This window comes from Apiospora aurea, assembly GCF_038362705.1.
Source record: "Apiospora aurea strain CBS 24483 chromosome Unknown utg000009l_segment0_segment0, whole genome shotgun sequence".
Lineage (NCBI taxonomy): Eukaryota > Fungi > Ascomycota > Sordariomycetes > Amphisphaeriales > Apiosporaceae > Apiospora > Apiospora aurea.
The window spans coordinates 383,138-408,913 of record NW_027117396.1 but is presented as its reverse complement, the minus strand read 5'-3'; the positions used below and the strand labels follow the sequence as shown (position 1 = coordinate 408,913).

General features: G+C 53.7%; 8 protein-coding genes across 8 annotated transcripts; 2 read left to right on the top strand and 6 right to left on the bottom strand.

The window, feature by feature from the left end:
* Positions 1 to 782: 782 nt before the first annotated feature.
* PG986_013234 (uncharacterized protein) lies at positions 783 to 4,063 on the bottom strand (the record flags this gene model as incomplete). The annotated part of the gene is made up of 5 exons (XM_066849456.1): positions 783 to 822; positions 893 to 1,097; positions 1,164 to 3,642; positions 3,716 to 3,902; positions 3,984 to 4,063. The coding sequence occupies 5 exons, from the start codon at positions 4,061 to 4,063 to the stop codon at positions 783 to 785; spliced, it is 2,991 nt and encodes a 996-aa protein (XP_066693599.1).
* A 1,627-nt stretch (positions 4,064 to 5,690) lies between these two features.
* PG986_013233 (DNA polymerase epsilon subunit C) lies at positions 5,691 to 6,818 on the bottom strand (the record flags this gene model as incomplete). Its single annotated transcript, XM_066849455.1, has 1 exon — positions 5,691 to 6,818. One exon carries the CDS (start codon positions 6,816 to 6,818, stop codon positions 5,691 to 5,693), a length of 1,128 nt encoding a protein of 375 aa, XP_066693598.1.
* A 1,489-nt stretch (positions 6,819 to 8,307) lies between these two features.
* Positions 8,308 to 9,715, bottom strand: PG986_013232 (uncharacterized protein; the record flags this gene model as incomplete). Its single annotated transcript, XM_066849454.1, has 4 exons — positions 8,308 to 9,002; positions 9,061 to 9,133; positions 9,201 to 9,451; positions 9,589 to 9,715. 4 exons carry the CDS (start codon positions 9,713 to 9,715, stop codon positions 8,308 to 8,310), a joined length of 1,146 nt encoding a protein of 381 aa, XP_066693597.1.
* Positions 9,716 to 10,371: 656 nt separating this feature from the next.
* Positions 10,372 to 12,242, bottom strand: PG986_013231 (D-xylulose kinase; the record flags this gene model as incomplete). The annotated part of the gene is made up of 3 exons (XM_066849453.1): positions 10,372 to 11,589; positions 11,666 to 12,114; positions 12,188 to 12,242. The coding sequence occupies 3 exons, from the start codon at positions 12,240 to 12,242 to the stop codon at positions 10,372 to 10,374; spliced, it is 1,722 nt and encodes a 573-aa protein (XP_066693596.1).
* A 1,009-nt stretch (positions 12,243 to 13,251) lies between these two features.
* On the bottom strand, positions 13,252 to 14,504 carry PG986_013230 (Mitochondrial metal transporter 2; the record flags this gene model as incomplete). The annotated part of the gene is made up of 2 exons (XM_066849452.1): positions 13,252 to 13,862; positions 13,940 to 14,504. The coding sequence occupies 2 exons, from the start codon at positions 14,502 to 14,504 to the stop codon at positions 13,252 to 13,254; spliced, it is 1,176 nt and encodes a 391-aa protein (XP_066693595.1).
* Positions 14,505 to 15,990: 1,486 nt separating this feature from the next.
* On the top strand, positions 15,991 to 17,196 carry PG986_013229 (Sir2 family protein; the record flags this gene model as incomplete). The annotated part of the gene is made up of 1 exon (XM_066849451.1): positions 15,991 to 17,196. The coding sequence occupies one exon, from the start codon at positions 15,991 to 15,993 to the stop codon at positions 17,194 to 17,196; it is 1,206 nt and encodes a 401-aa protein (XP_066693594.1).
* Positions 17,197 to 17,246: 50 nt separating this feature from the next.
* Positions 17,247 to 17,916, bottom strand: PG986_013228 (uncharacterized protein; the record flags this gene model as incomplete). Its single annotated transcript, XM_066849450.1, has 2 exons — positions 17,247 to 17,413; positions 17,472 to 17,916. 2 exons carry the CDS (start codon positions 17,914 to 17,916, stop codon positions 17,247 to 17,249), a joined length of 612 nt encoding a protein of 203 aa, XP_066693593.1.
* Positions 17,917 to 18,465: 549 nt separating this feature from the next.
* On the top strand, positions 18,466 to 24,816 carry PG986_013227 (peptidase family C50; the record flags this gene model as incomplete). The annotated part of the gene is made up of 1 exon (XM_066849449.1): positions 18,466 to 24,816. One exon carries the CDS (start codon positions 18,466 to 18,468, stop codon positions 24,814 to 24,816), a length of 6,351 nt encoding a protein of 2,116 aa, XP_066693592.1.
* Positions 24,817 to 25,776: the final 960 nt, after the last annotated feature.

Below are 25,776 nucleotides of genomic sequence, written 5' to 3'. Positions count from 1 at the left end.
CAGTGGGAATGCTTCAATCATTAAAATGAGGTTCTGCAGTGGGCAGGTAGGTAGCTCTGGATCGGTCGAGTGTCCTTCGGCACACACACGCGCACACTTTCTTCACTAGACCTTCATACGCACAGAGAAAGAAAGATTGTTCAAAGGTGAGGTGACCATCGGTCACTCCCTCTGGTAGATTGGCGAACATGCATTTGATAGATTATGATATTCATGTGGTTATTGTCGTTGTCCATTTTCAGTACGATATTGTTCAGATTTCACCCACCTTATGCTTTCCTCACGCCGAAGGCATTTGCTGCTCCCATCCTTCAGTTACAGAGACTCCTGCTGTGTGAACCGACCCTTTCGTTCCCACCTCGAAACCCCCCGCAATTACAAGCCGACACACCTCCCAAGGACCGAGGTTGTCATATTCGATATCACACACGTAGCACCCTTCCGCGTCCGTTGTATATAGTATTAGGGGCAGCAGCGAATACAGAGAGCAGCAAGCAGTAAAGTTGGTATTGTACGGGTAAAATCAGTAAAGGTATGTATGTATATATAGATATTCACGGATCAGACTTTAGCTAGGCCATCACAGCCCACCAAAATCCAGTTCATTTCAACCCAACATGCCTTCTTCGGACGGAGAACTATCCTGTTCTACTCAGCCGCAAGTCTATAGCCTGACAACGCCGCCCAGATGCCATAGTGATCCTGCTGATGCTGCCACCCACCCTCCTGGCCCCCTTGTCTCAAACCAACCCGCTCGCTTGAGGCCGCTGTGATTCTCGAGTTTAATATATGCCCTGGGTTCGGTACTGGAAGGTATCGTAACTGCAATCACCAAATTAGTATGCTTACCCAAGCCGAGGTACGCTCGGGAAAAGAAAAGGCGGTAACTCACAGTCGGGTGTAGTAACTACCCAATGACTTTCCGACCAAATCCGTCTCCACAAAGTTTTCTGCCTCCTCGGCACTGAGGTGGAGCTGGAAGCGCTGCCTCAGCGTGTTGGTGACATGTGCGATGCCTACGGCAAAACAGGGCATCTTCGAGTCGCGACCCATCATGCTCACGAGATCGATGATTTTGTCCGCAGAACGACGTAACGCTATACACCCAAAACTGTCAGTATTCGAACCCCCCCCGGCTGGCCATATCCTGTTTTTCAACTCACCTTGAAACGCTTGCTTGCACAGCTTTTTGAAATCTTCAAAATCTTCCGAACCCACACCACCCAAGACTTCCACATATTCGTGAGTTAACTTGAAAGGGGCCGCTTCAAACCCAACCGAACCAGGAGAGTTGGACAGCATGAAGCCAAAATCAATGTGGATGATGTGCCCCTCGTTGTCGACGAGGACATTGCCGTTATGGCGGTCCTTGAGTTGGATAACGTAGGAGATGACACTGTAGGCAGCCAACGACCGCTTGAACGCATCGACCGCTGCCTTGTGGGCATCGCTTTCTATAGGCCCAAACGTCTTCACGAAATGATCCTTGAGCGTCGCTATGCGCCGTCGTGGGTTCGCTCCGGAATCAATGGTTGCCAAGGTCAAGCTTCGCTTTAAAGAATGCAACGACACGCCGTTTGTAATGGTCTCGACAAGACCAGAGGATTCGCCAGTGACTAATATTCGCATAAGCTTAACCCATACGGGAGTACCTGCTTCGACCCAGATTTTGTCGCACACCTGGATCAGCTGACAAGCGAATGCTTCTTGCCGTAGATCTGCCCCCGTCTTGACGATGACGCTCACCAGGTCCCAGCTCTTCATCCACCCGTAAGGAGACGACTTGCGAATGCGCTCTTTCTTCTGCTGCCAGGCTTCGCCGAAGACTGCGGCGCTAGGGTCATCCCTATCGCCTTTCCGCTGAACCCCTCCCGTCATGGCATCGTTCTCCATCCGCGCCTGGCCTGCACTTTCGATCAAAGCTGGCTCCAATTCAGGCTCGGGTTCGGGGTTCGGGTTCTCGGCGGCGGCGGCAGCGGCCGCATTTGCAGCGCTTGCTCGCGCAATGATCAAGTCGAACGTCGGGCCTTGGCCGTCGTCCACGTCGAAGTTCTGTTCCTCGAGGCTCTGCATGCTCGCAATGATCTTAGCTCGGATAGCAGCAACCTCGTTGCGTGGCCGTTTGCCGCTGGTGGCCTCCAGCTGAGCAAGCATTTGCGACGCGGTTCGCATGTGGGTTGCTAAAGCAGAAAAATCCGGCTGGTCTGCTGAATTGCTGTGCGGGTTGGTGATGGTCATTTTCCTCAGAGTTCCTGAAATTCCCGGGCTGCTAGATCGCGAGGTAGAAGTGGCCGAGGTTCTTGGTGTTGTTGTTGTCATGTCCGATACATTGGAGATTGTCGTAGTGCCGCTAGATAAACGCACCGGGTTTGCTGGCATCTTGCCGTTCTTCTTGTTCGCCGCGTCATCATCAAAAGGCTTTAGCATAGGGGAGCTACCAAGGTCACCGGAGGTAGGCTCGAATACGCTGTCAACGATCGGGTTAACCGACTCCCCGGCTCGTCCGCTCCCCGACATTCTCGGCGCATCGCTTAGGTCAAAAAGACGCTTCCGAGTACCCTGCTCGGCCAAGAGGGTTGCAATCAATCTCTGGTTGTCTGCCGAGTCGGGATCAAATGTGAAATCGTCTCTCAGTATCTCTACCATCAACAAGAACGGAACCTTCTCCGCACTATTCAACACTGTGGCCTCCGCCGGATTCACTCTCACAATTCGGTGGTGGCGACTTCTCGAAGGCGAACCGTCGACTAGCGTAGGAGGACATATTACGGGAATGTCCAGTTCAGCGGGCAGATCCCTCGCGATGAGCGCCAACTCTGCGCGCAGGGCGCTGAGGCGAGCTTGTTTCGGGACGATTACGAGACGATTCGAAATGTCTTCGAGTGCAGTCAGGAAAGCTGTCTGGCAGCGGAAGTAATTTTGGCGCAAAAGACGAGCTTTTTGTATCGAAGTCATTTCGGACTGATTCAGGAGCGTCTTGACATGGTGGGAATGTCTACGTGAAAGGTTGTCGCCTGGACGAGGGAAGACCGCTGACATGGGTGTCGCTGGTTGCGTGGCCCTGCCTGGAGTACGTATATCTGGCAGTGGGAGGGAAGACGAGCTCAGCCGCGCATCAAGTAGTTTTCTGTCGATATAAGCCGGCTTGCGCCCATTCTTGTGATCCGGCGCATCTTTCGGCGACGAGCTGGCCGATGGTGTACGCGTTAGTGCGGCAGGAGGCGACTTGGGTTCCGTCGGTGATTTGATCTCGTCGTTGTATAGCGAGCTCGTTGTTCGGTACGCCTCGCGGCGTCTCGTGGACTTCGTTGTTCCGGCGGTCACAGTTTGGCTTCTCGTCGGTTTAGGCGTAGGACTTGTTTCGGAGATGACGTCGCCATCCGGCTGAGTCCTCCTCGCTTGCGCGACAGCCAGAGGGCCAGCCCATTGCGGCAGCAGCGGCACTCCAACGCTGGCTAGCACGAAACTTGCCAGAACCGTAACGGGGAGGATGTTCTCCTTGATCTTCTCCTGCCTTACTGTATCCGAGTGACCGAATACAATGTGCTGTACCTTGTTGTACACCCTGCGGCAGGTTCTGAAAGCTTGTGCTTGGGGCGTCGAGGCGAGGTCGTGCAAGTACGTTTGAAACAGCCAGAATGTCTACACATCGTCTCAGTATTCCCGCTCGTTCGTTTTTCTTTCTGCCGTCAAGACAAGGACGGGGGTATCAAACCAGTAGAGCAGCAGTGACCGATTCCTCGCACAGGTCCAGCAGGAACTCCTCCAAGGCCATAGACTCATTGTCGACGCTGATTATAAGGTGGCATAGCTGGGGGAGGAAGAACTCGATGTCCTCGTAGGGGAACTGCCGGAGCTTGGAGCACAGAACATAATGGATGCCAACGTGATCTGCGTAACGTCTAGAGGGTGGGGGGAAGACGGGACAGCGATGGTGAGATGGGCGAACGTCCTAGAGCGGGTCGGGGGCCGGGGCTACTCACGAGAGATAGGAGACGGATAGAAAGGGATTCTGGTTGAAGACGTCGCTCTCGATGAATCGCTGCAGGAGCTTCCACGACATAGCGAATTGTCGTCACCGCACGCACAGCCGCTGGTTAAGAGAATGGGTCAGAGAGCGGGACGAGCGGCCTCATCGGATTTGTGCATTCAACCTGGGATAGAGCTCTGTCATGTCATGGCCCATGGGGGGATGGGGGAAGAGGGAGCGAGGCGAGGGCAGAATTGTTCTTTTATGAATCGGGGAAGGATTGAATTGAGTGATCCCGCGGTCCATTTGAGGTGAGGTACTGGTCCAAATGAATCTGTCCACCACGTCCTGGTCCCGGTCGAGGGCCAGTGTGCTGGTGCCAGTGCCAGTGCCAGGGGTGGGCTTCTGTGCTTGGCTGTAGCCTGTGCTTTGCTTGCGCTGTCCGTCCGTCCCCCTAGGTCCCCCTTCCCAGTCGGGACTACGGTTACTGCTTCTGCCACCTAAGCTCTAAGCTGCTACAGTAGGCACTGGGCACCCAGGCACAGCGATCCGCCAATGAGCAAATCCAGCGCTGCTAACGGCTCCTCGGCGCTGCGGGTCTTACTTTCATGCGTACCTGCTTCTGCTGCTAATTCCGTCTTAAGTAAGCCATCGTCAATCCCTCTTCCTCGGCCCTTCCTGGCCCAACCGAGACTCTCGAACTCTGCCAGGCCCGCCAAGCCGGCCGATGATTCGGCCTAGGCCAGTCTTGATCGATAGGGGGCCTGCAATTCTCGTACTGTATTAGGTTCAGGCAATTTAAGCTGGGGTGCCTACATTATGTCAGTGCCTGTCATCCGTGAGCTTGTACTGATCCATCGATTGATCGATTGATTGAAGGCAGACAGGTAGGTACCCCTGAACTGTATGTAGAAATCACGTGCTTACTGTGCAAATGCGATCTGCAATTGGAGGTATCTGTTAAAATCAACGCCAGAGCAGAATACAAGATATTTAAGAAGAAAGGTACCATACACGGCGTTATCTCGGATTGCTGAGCAGGTTTGTCTTTTGATGTACGCCTTGACGCGTTCTGTATCTTGTTTTTGATTCTTCTCCTTACCAGGGGAGTGAGTAGGTAGAGGACTTCAGATATCCATCCGTATTAGTTTGGAGGCTCCATCTTACCACGATATGATGGATACGCCGGTGAAACAGCGGCTTGTGCTGTTGCATTATAAGGCCCAAACTGTCTTTGCGCTGCAGGTTACCTTGACGAAGTGCCCAACTTACATCATGGCAGCTGCTCACTTGAACCATTCATCAAGATATCGCGAAATCGCTGTCCAGCCGAGTCAGGCTGCCAGAGGATCACGAGTGCGTATCGCGTACATTGGCGAGTGCATGGACAAGCAGCAATTTCGCATATCGCATAGGGACCATGCATTGCTGGATCAACGACCTGGAATTCGGTCATTTGTATTAGATTTGTGAACCACCAACTGACAACCCTTTCCGGAGGCCATGCTATGTGAAGAAGGCTCAGAATGCCACAAGTCAATTTTTGGAGCCACAATTCGCCCTGGGAATCCTCAACGCCGGAAGTGTATGCTTAACCTATCTGAACGCCGCCAGGTGACCCAACCGTCGCCCTCATAATTCATACCGTACGGACCGTAACCTCGTAAAGACGCAAGAAAGGACATGAGTAATGGTGGTGCGACGCGCGCGGCCCCGCCCCCTACGATTCCGACTTCTTCTTCCTGCCACCGCGTCGCTTCTTGGGCTGCGGCTCAACCTCCTCTTCGCTCTCCGTCTCGACCTTGGCCTTGCCGGCCCGTGACGTGTCCTCCTTCTCGCTGACCTTGGACACGATGTCTCGCAGGAAGTCCCACTCGTTATTTGAGTCTATAGCTTGCTTGAGCATCTGCGCCGAGATTCTCTTGGAGTTTCTCTCCTTGGCGACGTCGGCACTCTTCGTGACGATTTGCACCATGAAGAGTTCCAGGGCTTTGCCGACGGCGATAGGTGTTTGCTGAGCGACCTTACCGACCTCTTCGTCTGCCTGCATGATGCGCTTGATGCGCGCCGTCGGAAACTTCGTCTTGACGGGAGACGGGGCGATTTCCGCCTCCTCTTTCACCTGGGAAGCCTTGCGGGGTGGCATGGCGCTGATGGGTTCCGACCCCGCCGGGAATTCGTGTTTGATTGGTGGCCGCGACGCAGGCGACGGCGGCTCGAGTGCTGGTGCAGGTGCAGGTGCTGGCGCAGCAGGCGTATGTGCGGGCACAGGTGCAGGCGGCGGTGGTTGGTATTGGTTTATGTGGTGGTTTGCTTGGTATGCCGATGGGAAGTAGGGTTGTGGTTGCTGCTGCTGCTGCTGCTGTTGTTGTTGTTGGGGGTGGCTGCTCGGTGCCTGTTGTTGGTGGTACTGCGCCTGAGACTGTGGCTGCTGCGGCTGCAACTGCAAAGGCACCTGCTGCTGCGGCTGCGGCGGCGAGTATTGTTGTGGGAGATAGAAGGGCTGCTGCAGTGCGGCGTAGGAGGACGGGGGTGTTTGTCGCGGCTGCTGTTGGTGCTGGGGTTGTTGGCGGTGCTGGTGTAGGCCGTAGTGGTGCGTTTGCTGCTGCTGGAGAGGCGAAGAATGTTGCGGTTGCGGTGGTTGCGGAGGATAGTTCTGCGGGAAGCTGCGGTGGGGCTGCAGCGTCCTTAAGTGTGGCTGCAACGAGGAGCTGGCGTATTCCACAGGGATGCCGGAATGTGCATAGGTCGGCAGCGCAACTGGCTCTGGCCCACTCGTGAAAAACGAAGACAGGTCAGGACTCCTGGGTGCGTAGGAGGCTCCGTCGTTCTCGGCTCCGGTTGACATGCTTCTGGAAGGGGTCGGCTGCCTGTTTCCCTTTGAAACCTTGGGAGGGTGGAAGTTATGAACGCGTTGGAGGGAGTTGTGAAGGCAATTGTGTAAGTTTTGGTCAGATGGGCTGGGATGAGTAATAATGAGCACGAAGTCGAGGTCGAAGTCGAGGTCGAAGTCGCATCTGACCGAATGAGGGGCTGGCTAGCTGGCGGGCGGCGGGCGCAAAGGCAGCGACAGAGGCAGAGGCAGATTGGAAGATTGGCAGACAAGACAAGAGGTTGGTGCTGGGGGGGGCAGGTGCCGTTGGTGTGCTTGCACTGCACGGTCTCCGGTCTAAGTACCTGCGCTTGTTGGCTCTCTCTCACTCTCACACACACACTCTCTCTCTCAGACTCTCTGAATCGCAATGGGGTCGGGTCGAGCTGGGCTGAGAGTACCATTTAAATACAATGGTCAGGGGTCAGTTGAGTCCTTAGCGGAGAGAAGGCTTGCAGGGGTCCCCTACCCGCTACTTGTTCAGCATAGCCACCATTTCCCCGTCTGCTGGTAGTTCGCGTCTGGGTCTTTCTTTTCTTCAATGAGTCTACTACTGCAGGTTCCATCACCACCACCGCGACCCCGTCCTGATACAAGTGTAACTATTGTCCATCCTCCTCGTCCTCGTCATCGTCATCGCCATTTCTATCTTCATTTTCATTGCCATCCATTTCCCCTCTCATCTTTGCTTTCCCATACCCATCCTGACAATGCGGCACCCACCTCACCATCACCAGCATCAATCCTCCATATGGGACTCTGTATGGGCCGAACCGCCTAGCTGCTACAATAGCGCTCCAATGTTGTCTGCCAATAATGGCCGCCTGTGACTCGCGTCCTCACCTGAAAAAAATCTTAATAAGATAGCAACGCCAAGAACTTACCGGTTCCATGGATCTACTTGCGGAAGGACTAGAGAACCAGTCCCGGCTGAAAGTCAGCACAACTCCTCGGCTGCATACGGTCTTTACCGGCGGCGATGGAGTATATGAATGAAGGTTTGCATATCAACACCCTCAAGCGAGGCGTGTCTTTCTTCGCCCGTCATTTGTGTTTGTTTCACAATAACACCTGGAGTAAGCACCTCCCGCAGTGCAGCAGGGTGTCACTTACATACATGTACCTATAATGCAACCAACCAACGCCCGACCGGCGTGTGCCATGGGTGATGATGATCCAATCAGAGCTTTTTATTCGCGGAGACCTACTATCAAGGCAGAGCCCGAAGCCGCTTGCATCTGCTCTCAGGTTCCGCCTCTGCCTTGTGGTCGCTGAAGGTTTACTTGATCTAATCTGACATGGCACGGGTTCGCATTGGTTTGCATTGCATAGCCTGTCCAGGCTGCCAATCTAATTTGGCGTCTACCTACCCCTCTTTCTTCTCCTCTGCCTTCTCAGCATTGGCATTATACCGTGATGCTCTCGTTGATCCGTTCAACCAAGGCTTTCAGCCCTTTCTGTCTGTCTACTGCCGAAGTGCACAGGAATAGAGAGGCCACGGGCCATGCATGGATTCCTCCTTCCTCGGCTCGGCTGCTCGCTTTGACCCCGTGTGTCTCCCAAAATTGGACAAGTCTTCGACCTCGGAGGCGAATACTTCTTCTTTGCCATAGGCCACGTAAAGCCCGCCAGAGGGACAGGCTCTTTTCCACCACTTTGCGTCTCTGCAGTTGCCTGGTGATATCAGCGGGTCATCTGCCTCGACTTTGCCATTTGCGTAGTCCAGCGCATACTGGTGCAGCTTTTCTGCATCGAGATAGTCGCTCGGCGTGTTTCGGTGCCTCGGGGATATCAAGGTGGTCCAAGGCGATATGAAGGCGGCCATACGTGGTCGTTCCAGGCGCCAGTCACCCGTCTCGTTCACCTGGTTGTTTGCGTCATGTTTCATATTGGCCCGGTGCAGCAACAAACTCAGCATGATGGTACCACCGGCTGAGTCACCGCTCACACAGATCTTGGATGCATCTCGTACTGTTGTCAAGACATGCTGATACCCCGCAATGGCCTGATGCAACTGTGTGGGAAACGAATCGTCGGGAACCAAGGTGTATTCCAGCGCAAATATAGCAGGATTTCGATACCCGCTCTGGGCGAGTAGCGTTACCCAAGTGAGGAGGAATTCGAGATAGAAATAAGGAGATCCCATTGAAAACCCGCCGCCTGCATATTGACGCGTGAGCGAAGTGAGACGTTCTGGTCTACTGACTGACTGACTTACCATGGGCGTAATAAACACAGACATCAATTGGCCTGCTTGGATCTTTGATTAGCCATACACCCCGGCACCTGTCCTGTACCACAGTCAGCATTCGTTTACTCTTCTTGGCGAACCCGGGAGTGAGCGAGAGTTATCCTTACATCCTCGTATTCATGCCAGTGTACGGGAGATCTGACGATGCCATGGCGAAGCATTCTGAATCTCAGAAACGGCAGGGCGACATGTCTTGAGAAGAAGACCCGCCCGACCTTGGGAGGGATGTTGGCGAATGCATAACGAACGCAACGGACCACGAAGTCTTCAAAGGGTGCTGCTCCCTGCACGAATGGGGTTTGCTGGCTGCGATCGGTGAAGTAGCGCTCGTAGATGAAGCTCTTAGGCTGCTTATAGACTTGGGACTTGTGTTAGGACCACCCATCTAACCGAAACAGCATACATATATGGTATCTTTTATACTTTACTTCCTTCTTTCTCTCTTGTGTCCATGTGTGGAAAAGACAGGCAGGCAGCTAAAGCACTTGCACTTACCAAGAAAGGGAAGACATTGAAATACGACTCCGAGCGTCTCAACGAGTCCGACGTGGATGAGAAGCTGGGGTGCAAGGAAAACGCAGAAAACCAGACAGTCGAGGTATGAGACGGGCCCTAGGATCATGTTGGCGACGGCAGCGGTAACACCTCCCCCAAGAAGAATATACGGTTGGACTGTTCTCTCATTGATCAATATGTTTCGCTAGAAATTCTCCTGGAGTCCTATGTTAGGTATGTAGACTTGAGGTTCTGGAGTATGTGGCCTGAAGATAGATAGGCATGTTGACAACTAACCAAACAAACTCACAATCGCTTGGGGTGAGGACCTTGAAGGTTGTAGAGGCGTCCAAACTAGAGTACCTAAGTAATCAACTAATGACGTCGAGGACAAGGGTCGATGGCATGTTTTAGGCCGGCTACCGCCCCCCAAACTTAGCTTTCAGTTGGAAACAATTGTGTTTCGCAAGCCGATAGCTTTCGGAATATCCATCACAACGCACCCGTGCAGCTTCATCGATATTCGTTTTATGGAGGCGGACAGATAAGATTTAGTCTTAATGAGTGTTGATAAACATCTACCAATTCAATCTCGCATTCGCTTTCGAAAGACTCTATAATCTCTACTTGCCGTGAAGCCGGTTCTCAAATGCATCCTCATATCATGACCAATCTCGTGAGGAATAACAACCTGTTTGTTGACTCTAAAAAAAACCGTCTTCGTCTAAAAAGGAAACATCACATCGTAAGAATCTTTCAGTCTTTGTCTTTGTCTTGGGGGGGTTAGTTGTGGGCCACCTGTAGGATCTCCTGCTCCATCTTCTCAAACGCAGGCACGACCTTGCCGTACTGCTGGAAGATGCCGTCGCGGTAGCCGTCGTCGACCTTCTGGATGGCGCCTTCCTCCTGCCAGCGCTCCGCGATGAGCTCGTCGAAGGTCTCGCGATCGGTCCGGCGCTCGAGCGCCCAGACCGCCTTGTACGCGCCGCCCAGCGCGCACGCGTTGCCGCCCACGTCGAGCTTGTAGACGCCGTCGGTCCCGCCCAGCACGTCGCCCAGCACCCGCGAGATGGCCGGGTTCAGCGAGCCGCCGCCCACGAGGTAGATGCGCCGCGGCTGGGCGGGCAGGCCGGAGCCCGGCGGGCCGCTGCCCAGTAGGCTGTGCGAGCGCAGGCGCATCGAGAGGGCCTGCGACTCGACGATGATGCGCGCGTCCGTCTCAGTCTTCCACTCCTCCTGCGCCTTCTGCAGGTCGGACCCGTCCTCGGCCTTGCTGGTGTACCGCCAGGTCCCCGCCTTGATGTTGGGGACAATCTCCGGAAGCGGGAAGTACAGGCCCAGCTTGGCCCGGTCGCCCTCGGCCTGCACGTCCAGCGGCGGGGTGGCCATGACCGACTTGTTGAAGTTGGCCCAGGGGTCGGGCCCGTCGGGCTTGGGGAGCCTGTCGCGCACCTTCTCGCGCGCGAGCCCGCCGTTCTTGTAGCAGAGCATGAACATGTACTGGCCAGGGTTGCAGGGGTGGTTCATGAAGTGATACGACGGGTGAGGCTTGTATGTATGCGTGATCATCAGGAACGTGGAAGACGTGCCCAGTGACACGATGGCGTCCATAGGCCGAAGCGGCAGAGCGAGGATGGTTGCCGGGTTATCGCCCGTGAAGGGCACGACCTGGCAGTCGGGACTGAAGCCGTACTTGTCAACAAAGTATTGGCTGATGCCGCCCATGCTGCCGCCGCCGTCCAGGCGCACATCGCCGAGCTTCTTCCGCAGATCCGGAACACCGTCTTTGCCTCCGGCGCAAAGTTCGAGGAGCTCCTCGCTCCACTTGGCATTGCTGATGTCCCACAAATTCATACCGGTGACGTCACTGATGTCCATAGGAGCGATGGCACCGAGGAACACGGAGGCCAGGAACGAAGACACCAGTGAGATCCGAGCAGTCTTCTGGTAGACTTCGGGTCGGCGCCTTCGCATTCTCATGATCTGTGTCCCCGTGAAGCGCTAAGAAGAAAAAATTGTCAGCATTGAGGGCACCACAGGACAGATAGATGAACTGGTAAGACTCAGGCTGACGTACATGATGTGCGGCGCTGCCGGTGACGTCGGCCAATTTCTGTTTTGAACCCAGGTGCTGGTCGTAGAAATCGCATTCGGCCTGGGTGCTGTGGTCCTGCCAGTTGGGGCCGAATTCGTAGGCGAATGCGTCCTTGAGCTGCTCCTGCAGCGAGCCCTTATCCTTGCTCAGCGCCTTGAGCCCGGGGTCGCCAGGAGCAGCCCAGAAGACGCTGCCGTGCTGCTGGCACGAGCCGCTGATGCCCCTGATGTCGGCGACGGGGCACTTCTTCTCCACGAGGCGCGAGAGCACCAGGTCTACGGCCTCGAGCCACATGGCCACAGGCGCGAACACTTCGCCCTCCTCCTCGTTGGTCTTCACGCCCTTGGTGATGCCATACTTGGGCCCGAAGTCGGCGTCGAAGTCGACCTTGGCCTCCGAGACGACCTTGAGATCCGACGAGACCACAATGGCTACAAGTTGGGTGGTGAGTCGTAAGCGTCATGGAGGCGGGTGCGTGGAAAAGCATCTGAGGTTATTACTTACCCTTGAGTTGTTGGGTCGAGAGGTCGAACCCTATGTATAAGGGACCGGAGTTCATCTTGTCTGGGTATATTGGTTTGACGCCGACTAAAAGCAATGTTCTCGGGAGTGCTTATGTATGTAGAAAGCTAGTCTGTTCGACTTGAGGAACAACACAAGGGAATGGACAGAACAAGTGAACAGCCAAGAGAGAGATGCGTTGAAGTACTTAAAGGGGACGTAAGGGGATGAATGCCACGAAAACGTGTACCTCGTGAGCTGAAGGAAAATAAGGATAAAAGCAAACCACGACAGAAAATGGTGCCACAACCATCAGAGCAAGGTGGCTCCTCACGATGCGTATCCGGAGTCTTCTTGATGCAAGCTTGACGCGGGGTCCCCACTATGAGATCAGATTACCCAGAGTCCGAGAACCGTAGCCACTGTCGAGACAGGTTTTTGGTGGGGGAGGCACTTTCCGACCGTCAGCCTTCCACTGTGGCTCTGCTGTAGCCTTGCAGTATCACATTCAGCCTAAATCCGTCCATCGATCGATTCGTCTGGGTCCTATCCCGGTACGGGGGTTTCCTTACTACTGCGTGTGACCTGTCACCTGTTCATAGGCGGACGTTGAAACCATTGACTTACTACGTTACTGCCTGTGACCATTGGCGCAGTCCAGCATAAGTCAAGTATTCGAAGAAATTTGCGGACTTTTTGTTCTAGTATAGCTCAGTTTGATCTCGTAACGCAATGCGACTGAATCGATTCATCGATCTATCGTTGTAGAATGAGTTCAAGGCGTCTCTTCGCCCCTATGCAAATGTTGGATCCTTCCATCGTTCTCAACGCCTTCTGATGCTGCAAACCTACCTTCTCGAGGTGGTAGAATACATGTAATGAGACTTCTCTTAACGAAGTCGGTCCAGACTACTTCATATCCAGCTTGCTCCGTACTCTGAAGCAGATTCTTTTGGTATCATAGCCTTTTGTCCTCTTCCGAAGTGTGGTCAGGTATCCATCACTAACCTAAAACGCCGTATAAACGAAGAAAATAGGGTGAGACAACGGAGGTTGTGCATGGCCCTTTACTGGTGCTTGTGGTGGTGACCATTGCCATCATCGTGATCATGTTCCTCCTCGGGTTCCGGGCTGGCTCTCGGGCTCACGTCGCCAGGGATAAACTCGTCGAACTTGGGGGCGACCTGGGTCTCCCTGGGCACAAAACGTACCCGGACCTTGCGAACACCACGGACTTTGCCGCCCACGCGAGCTCTGACATTGTCCTCGACATCCCTCACATGCTCCACGGTCCAATCCTTGGGCACGGCGATCTCGAGGTCGACGAGGTAGTTTTGGCCAGATTTGACTCCAGTCACTTCACGAAGTTCAGTGACATGACCCTCGGGCACATCGGCAAGAGCATTGCGGGCCTGCTTTCCAACCGAACCCTTGATCTCATCGTCTATGCTGCGGTCGGCGAGTTCCATTACGGAAGCGATGGTGTTCTCTGCACCTGCCTTTATGACCATAAGCGAGATGATAAGGCCACCAACAGGGTCTAACCAAGCTGCATTCTGCACAAAGTTGGCACCAAGAATGACGGCGAGTGTGACGATGCCGGTAAGACTGTCGACTCGATGGTGGACGGCGTTGGATGCTAAGACCGAGGATTTGCGCTCACGTGCAACTTTTATAGCTGGGGTTGTCAGTCAGTAGCTGTTCCATCTCGGCGACGCCAGTGATTGATGATTAGGGGTGCCGCTTTAAACTTACTTGCGTGGTACAGCCATTCCTTCACTGCAACTGTTCCGGCAGCGAGCCAGGCAGCATGAAGACTTGGCGCACCATGTCCGTGATCATGTCCATGACTGTGGCCGTGGCTATGGGCATGGGCCATCATCTCTGCTGCAGCGGCCGGGTCGAGGAAGAAGTGGCTGTAGAGTGACAACACACTGCCCCAGCACATCCACATACCGCCAGCCAGGAGCATGCCAGATACGCCCAAAGAACCCAAGCTCTCAATCTTGCCAAATCCCACGGGAAACTTGTCTGTCGGCGGTCGCAGGCTCCAGGAGATGGTCGCAAGGGTCAGGATATCGGATGCGAGGTCGGTAACACTGTGAAAGGCATCGGCGACCATTGCTTTTGAGTTGAACATGTAGCCACCTACACCCTTGGCGACGGCCATGCCCAGGTTTGAAGCAAGGCCAATTCGGGTGATGCGCACGCCAGCATCATTCTTGTTCTTCGAGGTGAGATAGACATTGTCGTGATGGTGGTGGTGTCCGTGGCCGTGGCCATGGCCGCTGTGGCCTCGAGTCTGGGTGAGAGCTGCCATGGCTGGAAATGAACGGAGGAAGCGACGGGTGTGCGACGGGCGCAATAGTAAGGGAGTGGCGGGGGGCGATTTGGTCTGCGACTCGGTGGAAGCAGAAGAGGTTTGGAGGACACGGTAATGAAGGGACTTGTTATGGCGATGTGTCCTCAGGTGATCATGCTGTAATGATTGTGTTGTTGCGAGGGAAGGTGACGGAGCTGGGAGTAAGCCACTCCCATTCGCGCTCCAACAAGCTGCAAGGCGGCGGCTGCAGCTATTACTACCTCTACTTGGCCCAAGCCTCAGGGCTGCCGCCCATGGTCGACTCGACATTGCGGAGTCGGCAACATCAGTCGGCTCAGGGGCAAAGGAGAAGGGCCTGCGACATTAATAAACGTGCGCAGCCGATTTAGCCTTTTTGCTCAACAACGGAGGGGCGGGAGAAGGGAAGGGATATGCAGACTCGTCGACCTGTTCTGTGACCGATCATGCTTGTGCGCGGTGTGTGAGAGGCCGAACGGCAGCAGCACTCTTGTAAGTATGAAAAGTAAAGGTGTGTGTCAAATCTGGAACGCGCCGATTTGCGGATCCTTGAACCTGGAAGTCTACGCAACCACCGACAGGATGCCCGGAATCAGGCCACACTATTTCGGCCGGCTTGCCTTGGCTCTTTGCATTTGCATGCTGCCATGGAGGAGGAGGCAGTCTGTATCGGCCGATATCGAATCGGAGTTTACGATCCGATTCCGCGGGTATCATTGTCGACCGCCGCATTCACGTCAATTAGGTAGTGGAGGCGACGACTGAGAGGCAATCGGACAATCGCATGTCGTGCTTGGCACACACTGACACTAGAGCCAATGGCGATTGGAAACCAGCCATCAACGTACAGTCCTTTCGTATTTGCTGGCCGGTTTACTGTGGCCAGTGCAATGTGTACTCTGTACAGGACTTGGTTTTTATACTGCAGGACACCAAGCAGGCATACTATTGGGTTCCCTTTTCCTGTGTGGTATCACACTGTATACCGTTACCAACAGAGGTATACCCATTGTTAAGTAATCCCCTCTCTCAAGCAACTGCCACTGGACTACTCAAGGGCTCTTTGCCATTTTCTCCCACACATGTAAAGAATAGATGCAGAAATTCATGGAATATCAATTAATTAGGATTCAACTGATACGCCTCTATTCCAATGCCATCTATTTTTGACTGGTTTTGTTGTCAGAGAGGTAATAACTGACCTTGCCCTGGAAGACAAGTGAGACAGTGCGTAGTGGGGCAGCGAAGCTCCCCTACGTAGGTAGGTGCATGCACTTTACTTGCAGTGGTAGCGCTGAGCCTTGCTTACCTCTGAAGTAGTGACGCCTCGATTCGGATCCCAGATCATCCATATAGCCTCATCCCACTCACACTATACATCTTCCACATCAGGCATATGCAGTGTTATTTCTCTGCCAAAAGTAGTATCAACACTCGGAAGAGTTATTAACCAATTTCCACACCAATGCTGCGCAAACCATACATGAGGATTCCGTATACGGACGTGCTAGCTGCACCGACCATTACGCCCTCAAGTGCCAACACGTTCCAGGGCGCTGTGGCAGCACTGCAAGAATTTCTTACTGCGCCATCACCAAGAGGGATCCCGCCTTCCACCCTGGTACTTACCGGGGCTGGCCTGTCCGTTGCAAGCGGTCTTGCCGATTACCGCGGGACAAATGGAACGTATCGGGTGAACAAGAGTTACCGTCCTATCTACTATTCCGAGTTCTTGCAGAATCATGAGGCGAGAAAACGATATTGGGCTCGGAGTTTTCTGGGGTGGACATCATTGCATAAGGCCAGGCCTAATTCTGGACATTTCGCTATCAAACATCTTGGAGATCTGGGGCTGGTCCACAGTGTCATTACTCAGAATGTGGACTCGTTCCATCCCCAAGCCCATCCCTCTCTGCCCACTATAGAGCTACACGGCTATCTGAGATCGCTGATCTGTGTCTCGTGCCACGAGGAACTGCCACGCGATGCGTTCCAAGAAGAGCTGGCAAGACTAAACCCTGCCTGGGCTGCATTTCTGCAGGAGATCACCGCATCAAGGGCACTGGACACAGAAAACTTAGAGGAGCGCCGGCGTCGAGGAATGAGAACAAACCCAGATGGTGACGTGGATTTACCCGGCGCCCCGTACACTACCTTCAGATACCCAGCCTGCCCACGATGCCTGGCCAACCCGCCGTCCACACCAGATGGCGGTCGCGCTGCTGTCGAAGTTGATAGCGATGGCGCTTGGAGCGCACCAAGCACCGCAGGCATTTTAAAACCAGCCGTAACAATGTTCGGTGAGAATATCCGACCCCAGACCAAGATTGAGGCGGAGAAGGCGGTCGAGGAAGCCAGCAAGCTCCTTGTCCTTGGGACGTCACTCGCGACATACTCGGCTTGGAGACTGGCAAAGCACGCCAAGGACAGGGGGATCCCGATTGCCATCGCCAACCTGGGAGGAGTACGAGGCGAGGATGCGTTTTTCAACGACCTCGAGCCTAATCTTGATGGGACTCGAGGCGCAAGAGTGGAGATTTCGACAGATGCTTTGCTACCTGCCCTGGTCAAAGAACTGCGGGCGTCGTCCAGCATAAGTCATGTGGCCGAGCATCACGGCCACAAGGCGGAAGAGCACGGCGCTTCCGTTTTCAAGGACATGATGTCTTGATCCCGTTGAAACTATATTCGTGTACGTAGATAGCCGGGCATGTATGCGTATTAGAAGAAGCTAGAGTAATTTGTCGGTTTGCTGCCCGTTTTCACGGCGGCGGTATCTGGTGGCGCTGGAGTATCGCTCTTAGAGGTCGGTTTGGAGTTCGACTGTCGCGACTTCTCGCTCTTCTTCAGATTTCGTGCGACTTCGTCCTTTTCGAGCTCTTTCAGAACTGCAGGTCCGTCAGTGATTGTGGCGCAGCTAGATCGAATACAAGAAATGCGACAAACCTTCCTCCCATTCCTTTTCGCGCTCGGCATCGCCAGTTCCCAGCGCCTTTTCCACGTCGACCTTCTCTCCCCTTTGTAGCTTCTCTATTACTTCCCGCAGAACACCGATGCGAGTTTCGGCTCGCCTCGTGAAGGTGTTGAAGTCTCTTTTCAGCGCAATCATCTGAATCGACATGGACCCGATAAAGAGGAACATGATGATGAAGAAGGTGGCTGGATTCCATTCCTTTGACTTGGGTTTCTTCGGCACACCCCAAGCCACTGCCGGCTCTTTGCGACGGCGGAAGGGTTTTGGGACCAGCGACTTCCAGAATGACGCCTGCGCAATCGTCGGGGCAGAGCCGAGATTTCGCACGAAGCGAGGATGAACCGGATGTATCGCTCGGAGTGGTGAGCTTCTGACGCCCTTCGCGACCGTCAGCAGGCGCGAGGTTGCCCGGTACATTGCCCCCTCCATGGTGCCTTGCAATCCAATGGATAAAGCCTTAGGTAGAGGAGACTTTGTCGGCCAAAATGCTGCAATCAAGAGTGTAACCCAAGGTAAAGTTAGTTGCTGTCGAAAGCGGGACGGAGGTGCAGATGTGTAGGGTAGGTACATCTCCAAAGTACCTCTATATAAATCTTTCAATGCATGGCATTGGAATCTAAGCCAAACTTGTCCATCCTGCAGACGGATGTACTACGTATCCACCCGAAAAGCGCGGTTGCCGTGCCTACCACGCCTCTCTGGATTTGGCAAGTAGGTCCACATTGATGCTTTCCCGCACTAAGAGAGTTGTGATTTGGATCGTGAATCGTTTGCTGTGTGTACCTTACCACCTGTAGACCATTCTTCCATACACACTCACCTAACATAATATTCGAATTGCTAATAGCAGCTTTGCTTGCGTGCGCGTCTGGATTTCTTCACTGCCCGACTGGATACCCGACACCTCTTTTCGGCACATGACGACATGATTAGGAGTCTAGTCCTACAAATCTCATCAAACCTTACATGGCTTCCTTAACTACCCAAGCTGACGCCATCCGGAGCGCCATCACGTCTGTTCAGACCTGCACGCCGACTATATCTGCAACACTCAAGGAATTGCTCCAGGGGGCCGATTCCGAGGTTGCCGAACCCAAACCCGCGAAAGGAAGAGCCAAAACAGCTCCGCCCACCAGGGGCAAACCCGCAACTGCTGCCAAGAAATCAGGTCGCGCAACCAAGCAGGACGACGAGAGGAACAATGACGCCCTTCCGCCCAAGGAGAAGGCGCTCCTCGCCACACAAGTTATAAATGCGACACTTAAAGCCTTGGGAGAGGCTGCCAAATCCTCCCCAACATCGGTCGCGAACGCCCGAACAGCAGCCCCGGCGCAGCCAACCAAGGCCGAGCCTCGAAAAGGCCTGCGACGCTCCAATTCCATGCCAATGACACCACTTCAGCCTCGAACACTGAATCGCGTCTCGACGTCCCCGACTGCCGCCAAACCATGCCGGCCACAAACCGCAACACCGGCATCCAGCGGCTGCCTGGCCATGGTTGAATGTACTCGAGCCGCATTCGCGACATTGCGGACTCTTTCCACCTCTGGAAACATCACATTGCCCGAACTTCAGATCGAAACTGGCATGTCATCATTTGTCAACAGGCTCATAGCTCTGAGTCTTTTCGAGTACGCGGTAAAGGAGCTCCGATTGCTCAGGCGACGACTGGAGGGCGTTATTTCAAGGGGCAGCGTCAAGAAGACCAAGGGGCCAGTAGCGACTGAAGCGACGACAGCTGCGAGGACCCTTTCAGACTTGTTCGACTACCCGGTATTCGATGCAAGCGCGCCGGTGGCCCAGCTGGTTGTCACGTCCCAACTTCAAGCGTTACGCATATTATACGGCCTGAAAAAGTCCTCATACTTGGACACGGCACTGCCTTTCCTTCGACCTACACACCAAACCTCACCACTGGCCTTATTGATACCTGGCCCGAGCGAGACACCACAGAACCGCCTGAAGAGCGCTAGACAACTTGAGAGCCTGGCTCAGAGTCTGTTATCACTTACGCCAAGCGTCTCGGCTAACGATGACGGGGTAGCACTTGAGCCAAGACTCAGTCCATCTCCAGAAACGTCGCTGGAGATCCAATCAATCGCTCTCAAAGCCAGGTTGCATTCTTGGGGTTTATCGGGCCACAAGGGGGATCTCGACAAGGAGCTTCTCTCTCCATTATCGCGATGCCTAGCTGCATTCAACAGAAGGAGTACAGGCGAAGCTTCTTCCAAGTGTGCTGCTGCCAACTCGGCATTTGAGCAGGTCTGGCAGATGTTCGAGGCAATGGGGTTGCGGACATCGGACTCATCAAGGTTACTAATGGCAGCAATCTACCAGTCGCTTGGAACACTTTCGCGGGAAGCCGGCGACGTCAAGGATGCAATCAAGTGGATCACCAAACTGAGAGGCTTGACAAGCACTGAGGACGATTCAGCTGCCAGATGTCATGCTGTAACTGCTCAGATGCTAGCCCTTTGTTTGAAGCAGTCCTCAAACGTAGGCGAGAGCTTGATAAATCAGGTTCTGGATGGTCTACACGGTCCATTGAGCGGCAGTACAACAGAGCTGGACGACCTTTTAACCAGCATATGTCAAGTACGCAAGGCCACTGTGGGCATTGTACTTGGTGCGGGCCGATCGAACGCAAAGCCAAACCCGACGCGATCATTACTCGAAACATTACTTTTACAGCTCCCTCGATTTGCCTTGAGATGGCTTGGGAAACCCCCTGCTTCTGGTGGGCCAACCAAGGACTTTTTACGCTTCGAACAACGACGACAACTCCTTTCTAAATACATACACCACGTGCTGGATTCGGTCTTGATGCTTGTGAAGGCGCTTCTCGAAGAAGAGAACATGGCTTGGGACCTTATGGATTCTGTTTTCCAAGACTGCCTGGTACTTTTGGAGAACATGGGTGACTTGTCCGTCCTCTCAAGCAGCCCATCTGCTTCATACCATGTCAAGATATCGCATTTCTATTACCAGCAGCACATTTTATTGCGTAAGAAAGCCTCTAACCCGAAAGACTCTTTACGCGCATTGCGGCGTTCTATCGACGCAGTGAAACAGCAACCCGAATCCGAACAGACCAAGGCCCAGCTTTTAGCCAAACAAGAGCGTCTTGCCGATCTATGTAGGACGTCAGGGAGAAAAGACGATGCAGCCGATGCTCTCCGATCTATCAGGGATTCTATTGTCCGTGAAGATACAGTGTCACAGATTACCGCGGCGCTGGCTTCGACTCCAGCTTTGACGGCGTGGCAGCTGAGTGGAAAGATTCAATCGTTATCCAGGACAGTGTGCACTTTAGCAAAGCTGGACCCTATGCCGTGCGATTGGACATGGCTCCTAACCGGAAACGACAAAACAACGGCCCTTGAGCACGACTTTTACTTCATATATTCAACCGATGCCAAACTGCGCAAATCTCTCGAAGCTGGGGAGCCACTGGTCGAGAAATTACTACAGTCGTACCCTTCAGATGACTTCCCGATCAGGAGACTGCGAACTCTAGCTCAGCTTCTTACCGTCAACATTGAGTCCCGTGACTCTATACGGAGCTGGGTGGAGGAGGCCAGGGCCCTATCGAAGAGTCTGAAGATCGGGAACCTTGGTGAAGATGCCGGTTTGGCTCGATATATTCCCCATCTGAAGTCATTGACTGTATGTCTTGCAGCATTGTTTGAGCTTGAGGTTGATTGGAAGCCTGTGCAAGAAGCTGTCAGTTTCTGGAGTTCTGCTTTGACGAATACCCGATCCTTGGAAGATCTCTACGGCCAAATCGACAACCCAGCCCAACTACTCACGAACCTACAATCGCTTTCTGATTATGCAAGAATGAGAGGCATGGACTCGCTGCTTGAATCTATTCTGGAGTTGACATCTACGGTATCGAAGCTCCTGTCACAAGACGACCCCGCGTGTCTTGTAGCCCAAAACACCGCGCTATGCCTGCAGTATCTTACTGTAGGACACTCTACGAAGGCAGAGACTGTCCTGAGCACGAGCCAGCTTTTGCTTTCACGCCCAGAGGTACCCCATGAGATCGCGGCAAATTTCCACCTATGTTCAGCCGAGTACCAAATGGCAATAGGAAACTATGAAAAGGCGGAAAGGCATCTAGCTGATGCTCATGTATCAGGGGTTGCGTCCATGTCTGAGAAATCTCCTCGCAGCAGTAGAGCAACGAGGAAATTGTCAATCGCATACGCTTCTTTCCTGCAAGCACTGTTAGTTCTCGAGCGCGGTAACCCTGACGAAGCGCTTCGCTATGCCAAGGATGCCGTTCGTATCCTCTACCACGATTGGGCGAAGTTGGAAACAATGAAGATCTCGGCCGGAAGCCAAGGTGATGAGCCATCGCAAGTTGAGGCGTCAGAAGATGACTGCAGCTTCAATTCCTCGGTTTCGAGTGCCTCAGACGCCGTGCGCGCTCGGACAGGGCCTGAGTTCTGGGCCATGGTGTATCCCCTTTTCCGCTTCGTGTTGCGCCTATCTTCTGTCTACGCCCATATTGGAATGTTCCAAGAAACGATGTACTATGGTGAACAGGCATTGAAGATTGCGAGGAGCACCAATTCTGCCAACTATATCATGCAGTCCCAAGCTTGGCTAGCAGCAATCCACATGAAAGCAGGGTCGGCTGAGAAGGCCCTTGAGCTGGCATCGGAGATCAAGGAATCACTGGCTAAACTAGAACCGAACTTCGCAGCAATCAGATTGGCCTGCCAGCTAAGCCAAATCTATCGTGATACAGCGGACTATGCTGCGGAATCCGAATTGCTCAACCAAGCCGAGTCAATGATTGCCAGACTGGACAAGCAAGAAGCAAGCGGAGGAATGGACTTGGACAAACGGATGTCAAAACTGACCATTAAAGACAAAGCACCTCTCAAGACGACGCGGTTGCCGAGATCAAGAGTGACCAAGACAGTCAGCAAGGCCGCGCCGAAAAGGAAGACTACCACCGCTGCCGCCAAACCCTCAACTGAGAAGAAACCACTATCAGCTATAGAAGACAAGCAGCTCATGTTCATGCGTGCCTCCATTCTCCAACAACGGTCAGCTGCACTGCTCCGGGAGAAAGAGTGGTCAGCAGCGGTCGAGGCCTTACAGACCGCCGGGGAGTTGCCCCGTCTGTCAGCTGACATGACCCAAGATTCTCTCTTCATGGCCGTTGCACTCATCGGCCAGAGCCTCGAGTTGATGGGGAAAGACTCGGTCTACTCTGCCGTTTTAGACTCGACCCTATCGTTTCCGACCGTCGCAGGCTCTGCCAGGGACAAGACACTGGCCGAGAAGAACCAACCCACAAAGGCCTCCCCACCGAGGAAAGGGCGAGCAGCCTCACACGAAGGGCCACCGTTCCTCGAAACTCTACGACAGGCCCGCGATCATCTTCTTGATGCTCATGCCATTGCAATCATGAACGGCGATGGCGTACTCGTACAACGTGTAGCCACCTTGCTTCAAAATACCTTCATCCTGTTATCCACGACGAATCACTCGAAGGTCTCTGGGACAAGCCATCCTGCTTATGCGACATGCTCAGTTGAGATGGCACGTAACCTGGTATGGCGCCGTGAGCGAAAGACCTTGAAACTCGACTCCAACAAAGGGGCCAAATTGGAGTGGCCCATGCCAGTAGACGCGTCGGACTCCCGGCGGTCCAGCCTATCTCTGACAGTCGACATGAACAAGTTCCAAAAAGAGTACATCGACATCATCCCAAGCTCATGGAACGTCGTCTCGGTATCCTTGAGCGATAACAAACACGATCTTTGTATCACCAAGCTGCAAGCCGGCCATAGCCCTTTTGCTATTCGATTGCCTCTAGAGCGAGCCATGTCCAGAGACGCCGACAATGAAGTTTTTAACTTCCAACAGGGCCGAGCTGAGCTGCTCGATATTATCGACGTAGCTAACCGTACTTGCCATGATGCCCGGGATATGAGCGCTAAAGGTGCTAAATCTGCTTGGTGGTCCGAACGAGAGTCCCTTGACGAGCGAATGAAGAACATGTTGGAGAACATTGAGCACACTTGGCTTGGAGGCTTCAGAGGCATCTTTTCCCAACACCATCGCCGGTCCGACTTGCTTGCAAGGTTTCAAAAGAGCTTCCAGAACATCCTCGACAACAACCTTCCATCTCGGCGGCAAGTTCGCGGCAGACGCACAAAGGCACCGACGGCACCCAAAGTATCCCTTGATCCCCGGATCCTAGACCTGTTCATCGGACTAGGTGATGCCACCATGCCAGACTGTGATTTCGATGAGCCCTTGACCGATCTACTGTACTTTGTGGTGGACATTCTCCAGTTCCATGGCGAACGCAATGCCTATGACGAAATTGATCTCGACAGGATGGTAGTCGAGATTACCGATGCCTTGCATTCGTATCATGCTGAAGCTAAGAGCAGCAGGGAGAGCCAAGAGCAAACACATACGATTCTGGTGCTTGACAAATCTCTTCACATTGTCCCCTGGGAATCACTGCCCTGCATGCAAGGCATCGCTGTGTCCCGAGTGCCCTCGCTAGCTTGCCTCCGCCGTTCCATCCTCGAACAAAAGGCTTCCTCGGACTTTGGGGCGTCAACCTCTGAGAGCACAGAACAGGAAGCAGAGCAGCCTCGTGAAGGCCACCACATCTCACGCAAGTCGGGTACTTACATCTTGAACCCAGGCGCCGACCTCAAGAACACGCAGTCCGTCTTCGGCCAGCCTCTATCCGGCCTCCCACTCAGCTGGTCAGCAATTGAGGGCCGCGTCCCAACCGAATCCGAGTTCGAGTCCGCCTTGACCAAGTCGGATTTGTTGCTCTACTTCGGCCACGGGTCGGGCGCGCAGTATATCCGCGGCCGCACAATTCGCAAGATGGAAAAGTGCCGTGCTGTGGCGCTGCTCATGGGCTGCTCTTCGGCGTCGCTCACCGCCCCAGGCGACTTTGAGCCTCACGGCCCGGTCTGGAACTATATGCTCGCCGGGAGTCCTGCGGTCGTGGGTACTCTGTGGGACGTAACGGATCGTGATATCGATCGATACGCCGGTCGGCTGTTCGAAGAGTGGGGGCTGTTCGCCCGTGGCACATTCGCCGAGGAGGACACCAAGAAGAGCAGGAGCACCGGGAGCCAAAAGGGCAAGAAGAAAACCAAGGCGGCGGCATCGTCATCGGATCGAGGTGACGACGAGGGTAATGCCAGCACACCCGCCAGTCTCGTGGAAGCGGTCGCTAAGGCAAGGGATGCCTGCAAGTTTCGATATCTTACCGCTGCGGCGGTCTGTGTCTACGGCATCCCTGTTTATGTTGAAAAGTGAGTGGGATGAGGCACTTGAATGGTGATCAGTTGTCGAATATAGGGGTGGGGTTTTGGCATAAAGGAAAGGGGCTTGTACATGATGTTAGAGTATTGTAAGCATTGCGAGGGCGTTTCAGTGTTTGGTTTAGGGAATTAGAACTGCCATTCTTCAGGTTCCTGGTGCATAACTTGATACCCTTTCAGTTCAGTCCTTTATTGTCGCAAGAGAGAAGGATTTCCAATAGAACAGTTCTTGCGTTGCTACATGATGTTGGCTTTGTTTGTCCGAAAGGAGTGACGGCTATGGCTCCGGAGCGTCAGGGGGCAGTAGAGTCGTTTACTTTCAAAGGGTCGACCACCCACCGCGCTATAACCTAGGTACGTGCGAACCACGGAGGGTTCGCATGATTATGATCACTTCTATAGCCTAACGTATACAGTAGTTCAACAGAAGCAAAAATCGGCTGTTGAGTGGGCCAACCGGGGCTTGGCTCAGTCTGTTCTTCCTTGATTCATATCCACTTTACCCAGTTATCATGCGTGGGCGGGCCTATATCACCGTGTCTGGGATAGGATTCTAATGATGGTAAACCATGCACAATATGTTACCTGGCATATGGTGTTGTTGACTGGGTAGACCGGCAATAGCCAAGGCCATGCATGGCTGTTTAGGGTCTGCACATTATTTCCTCCGCGGTTTCTCTTAGCGGAATCCCGAGGCAGGCAACTTATTATCTATCCACAGACGTGCGCGCCCCTTTCGCAGACTATGTGCTTAAATCTCTCTCTCTCGCGTTGAGATACGAAGGGGAGACAGATACCTACCTACCTACCTACTTGCTTATCTGCAATAAGAGGACAGAGCGACTTTTGGTGCTACTTTGGGCCATAGCAGTCCAACGAAACACTGCCTTAGATACCAGGGCGATGGGATGTGATAAGTCACCGGCCAGGCGAGCAGAAAAAAAATAGCTTGTGG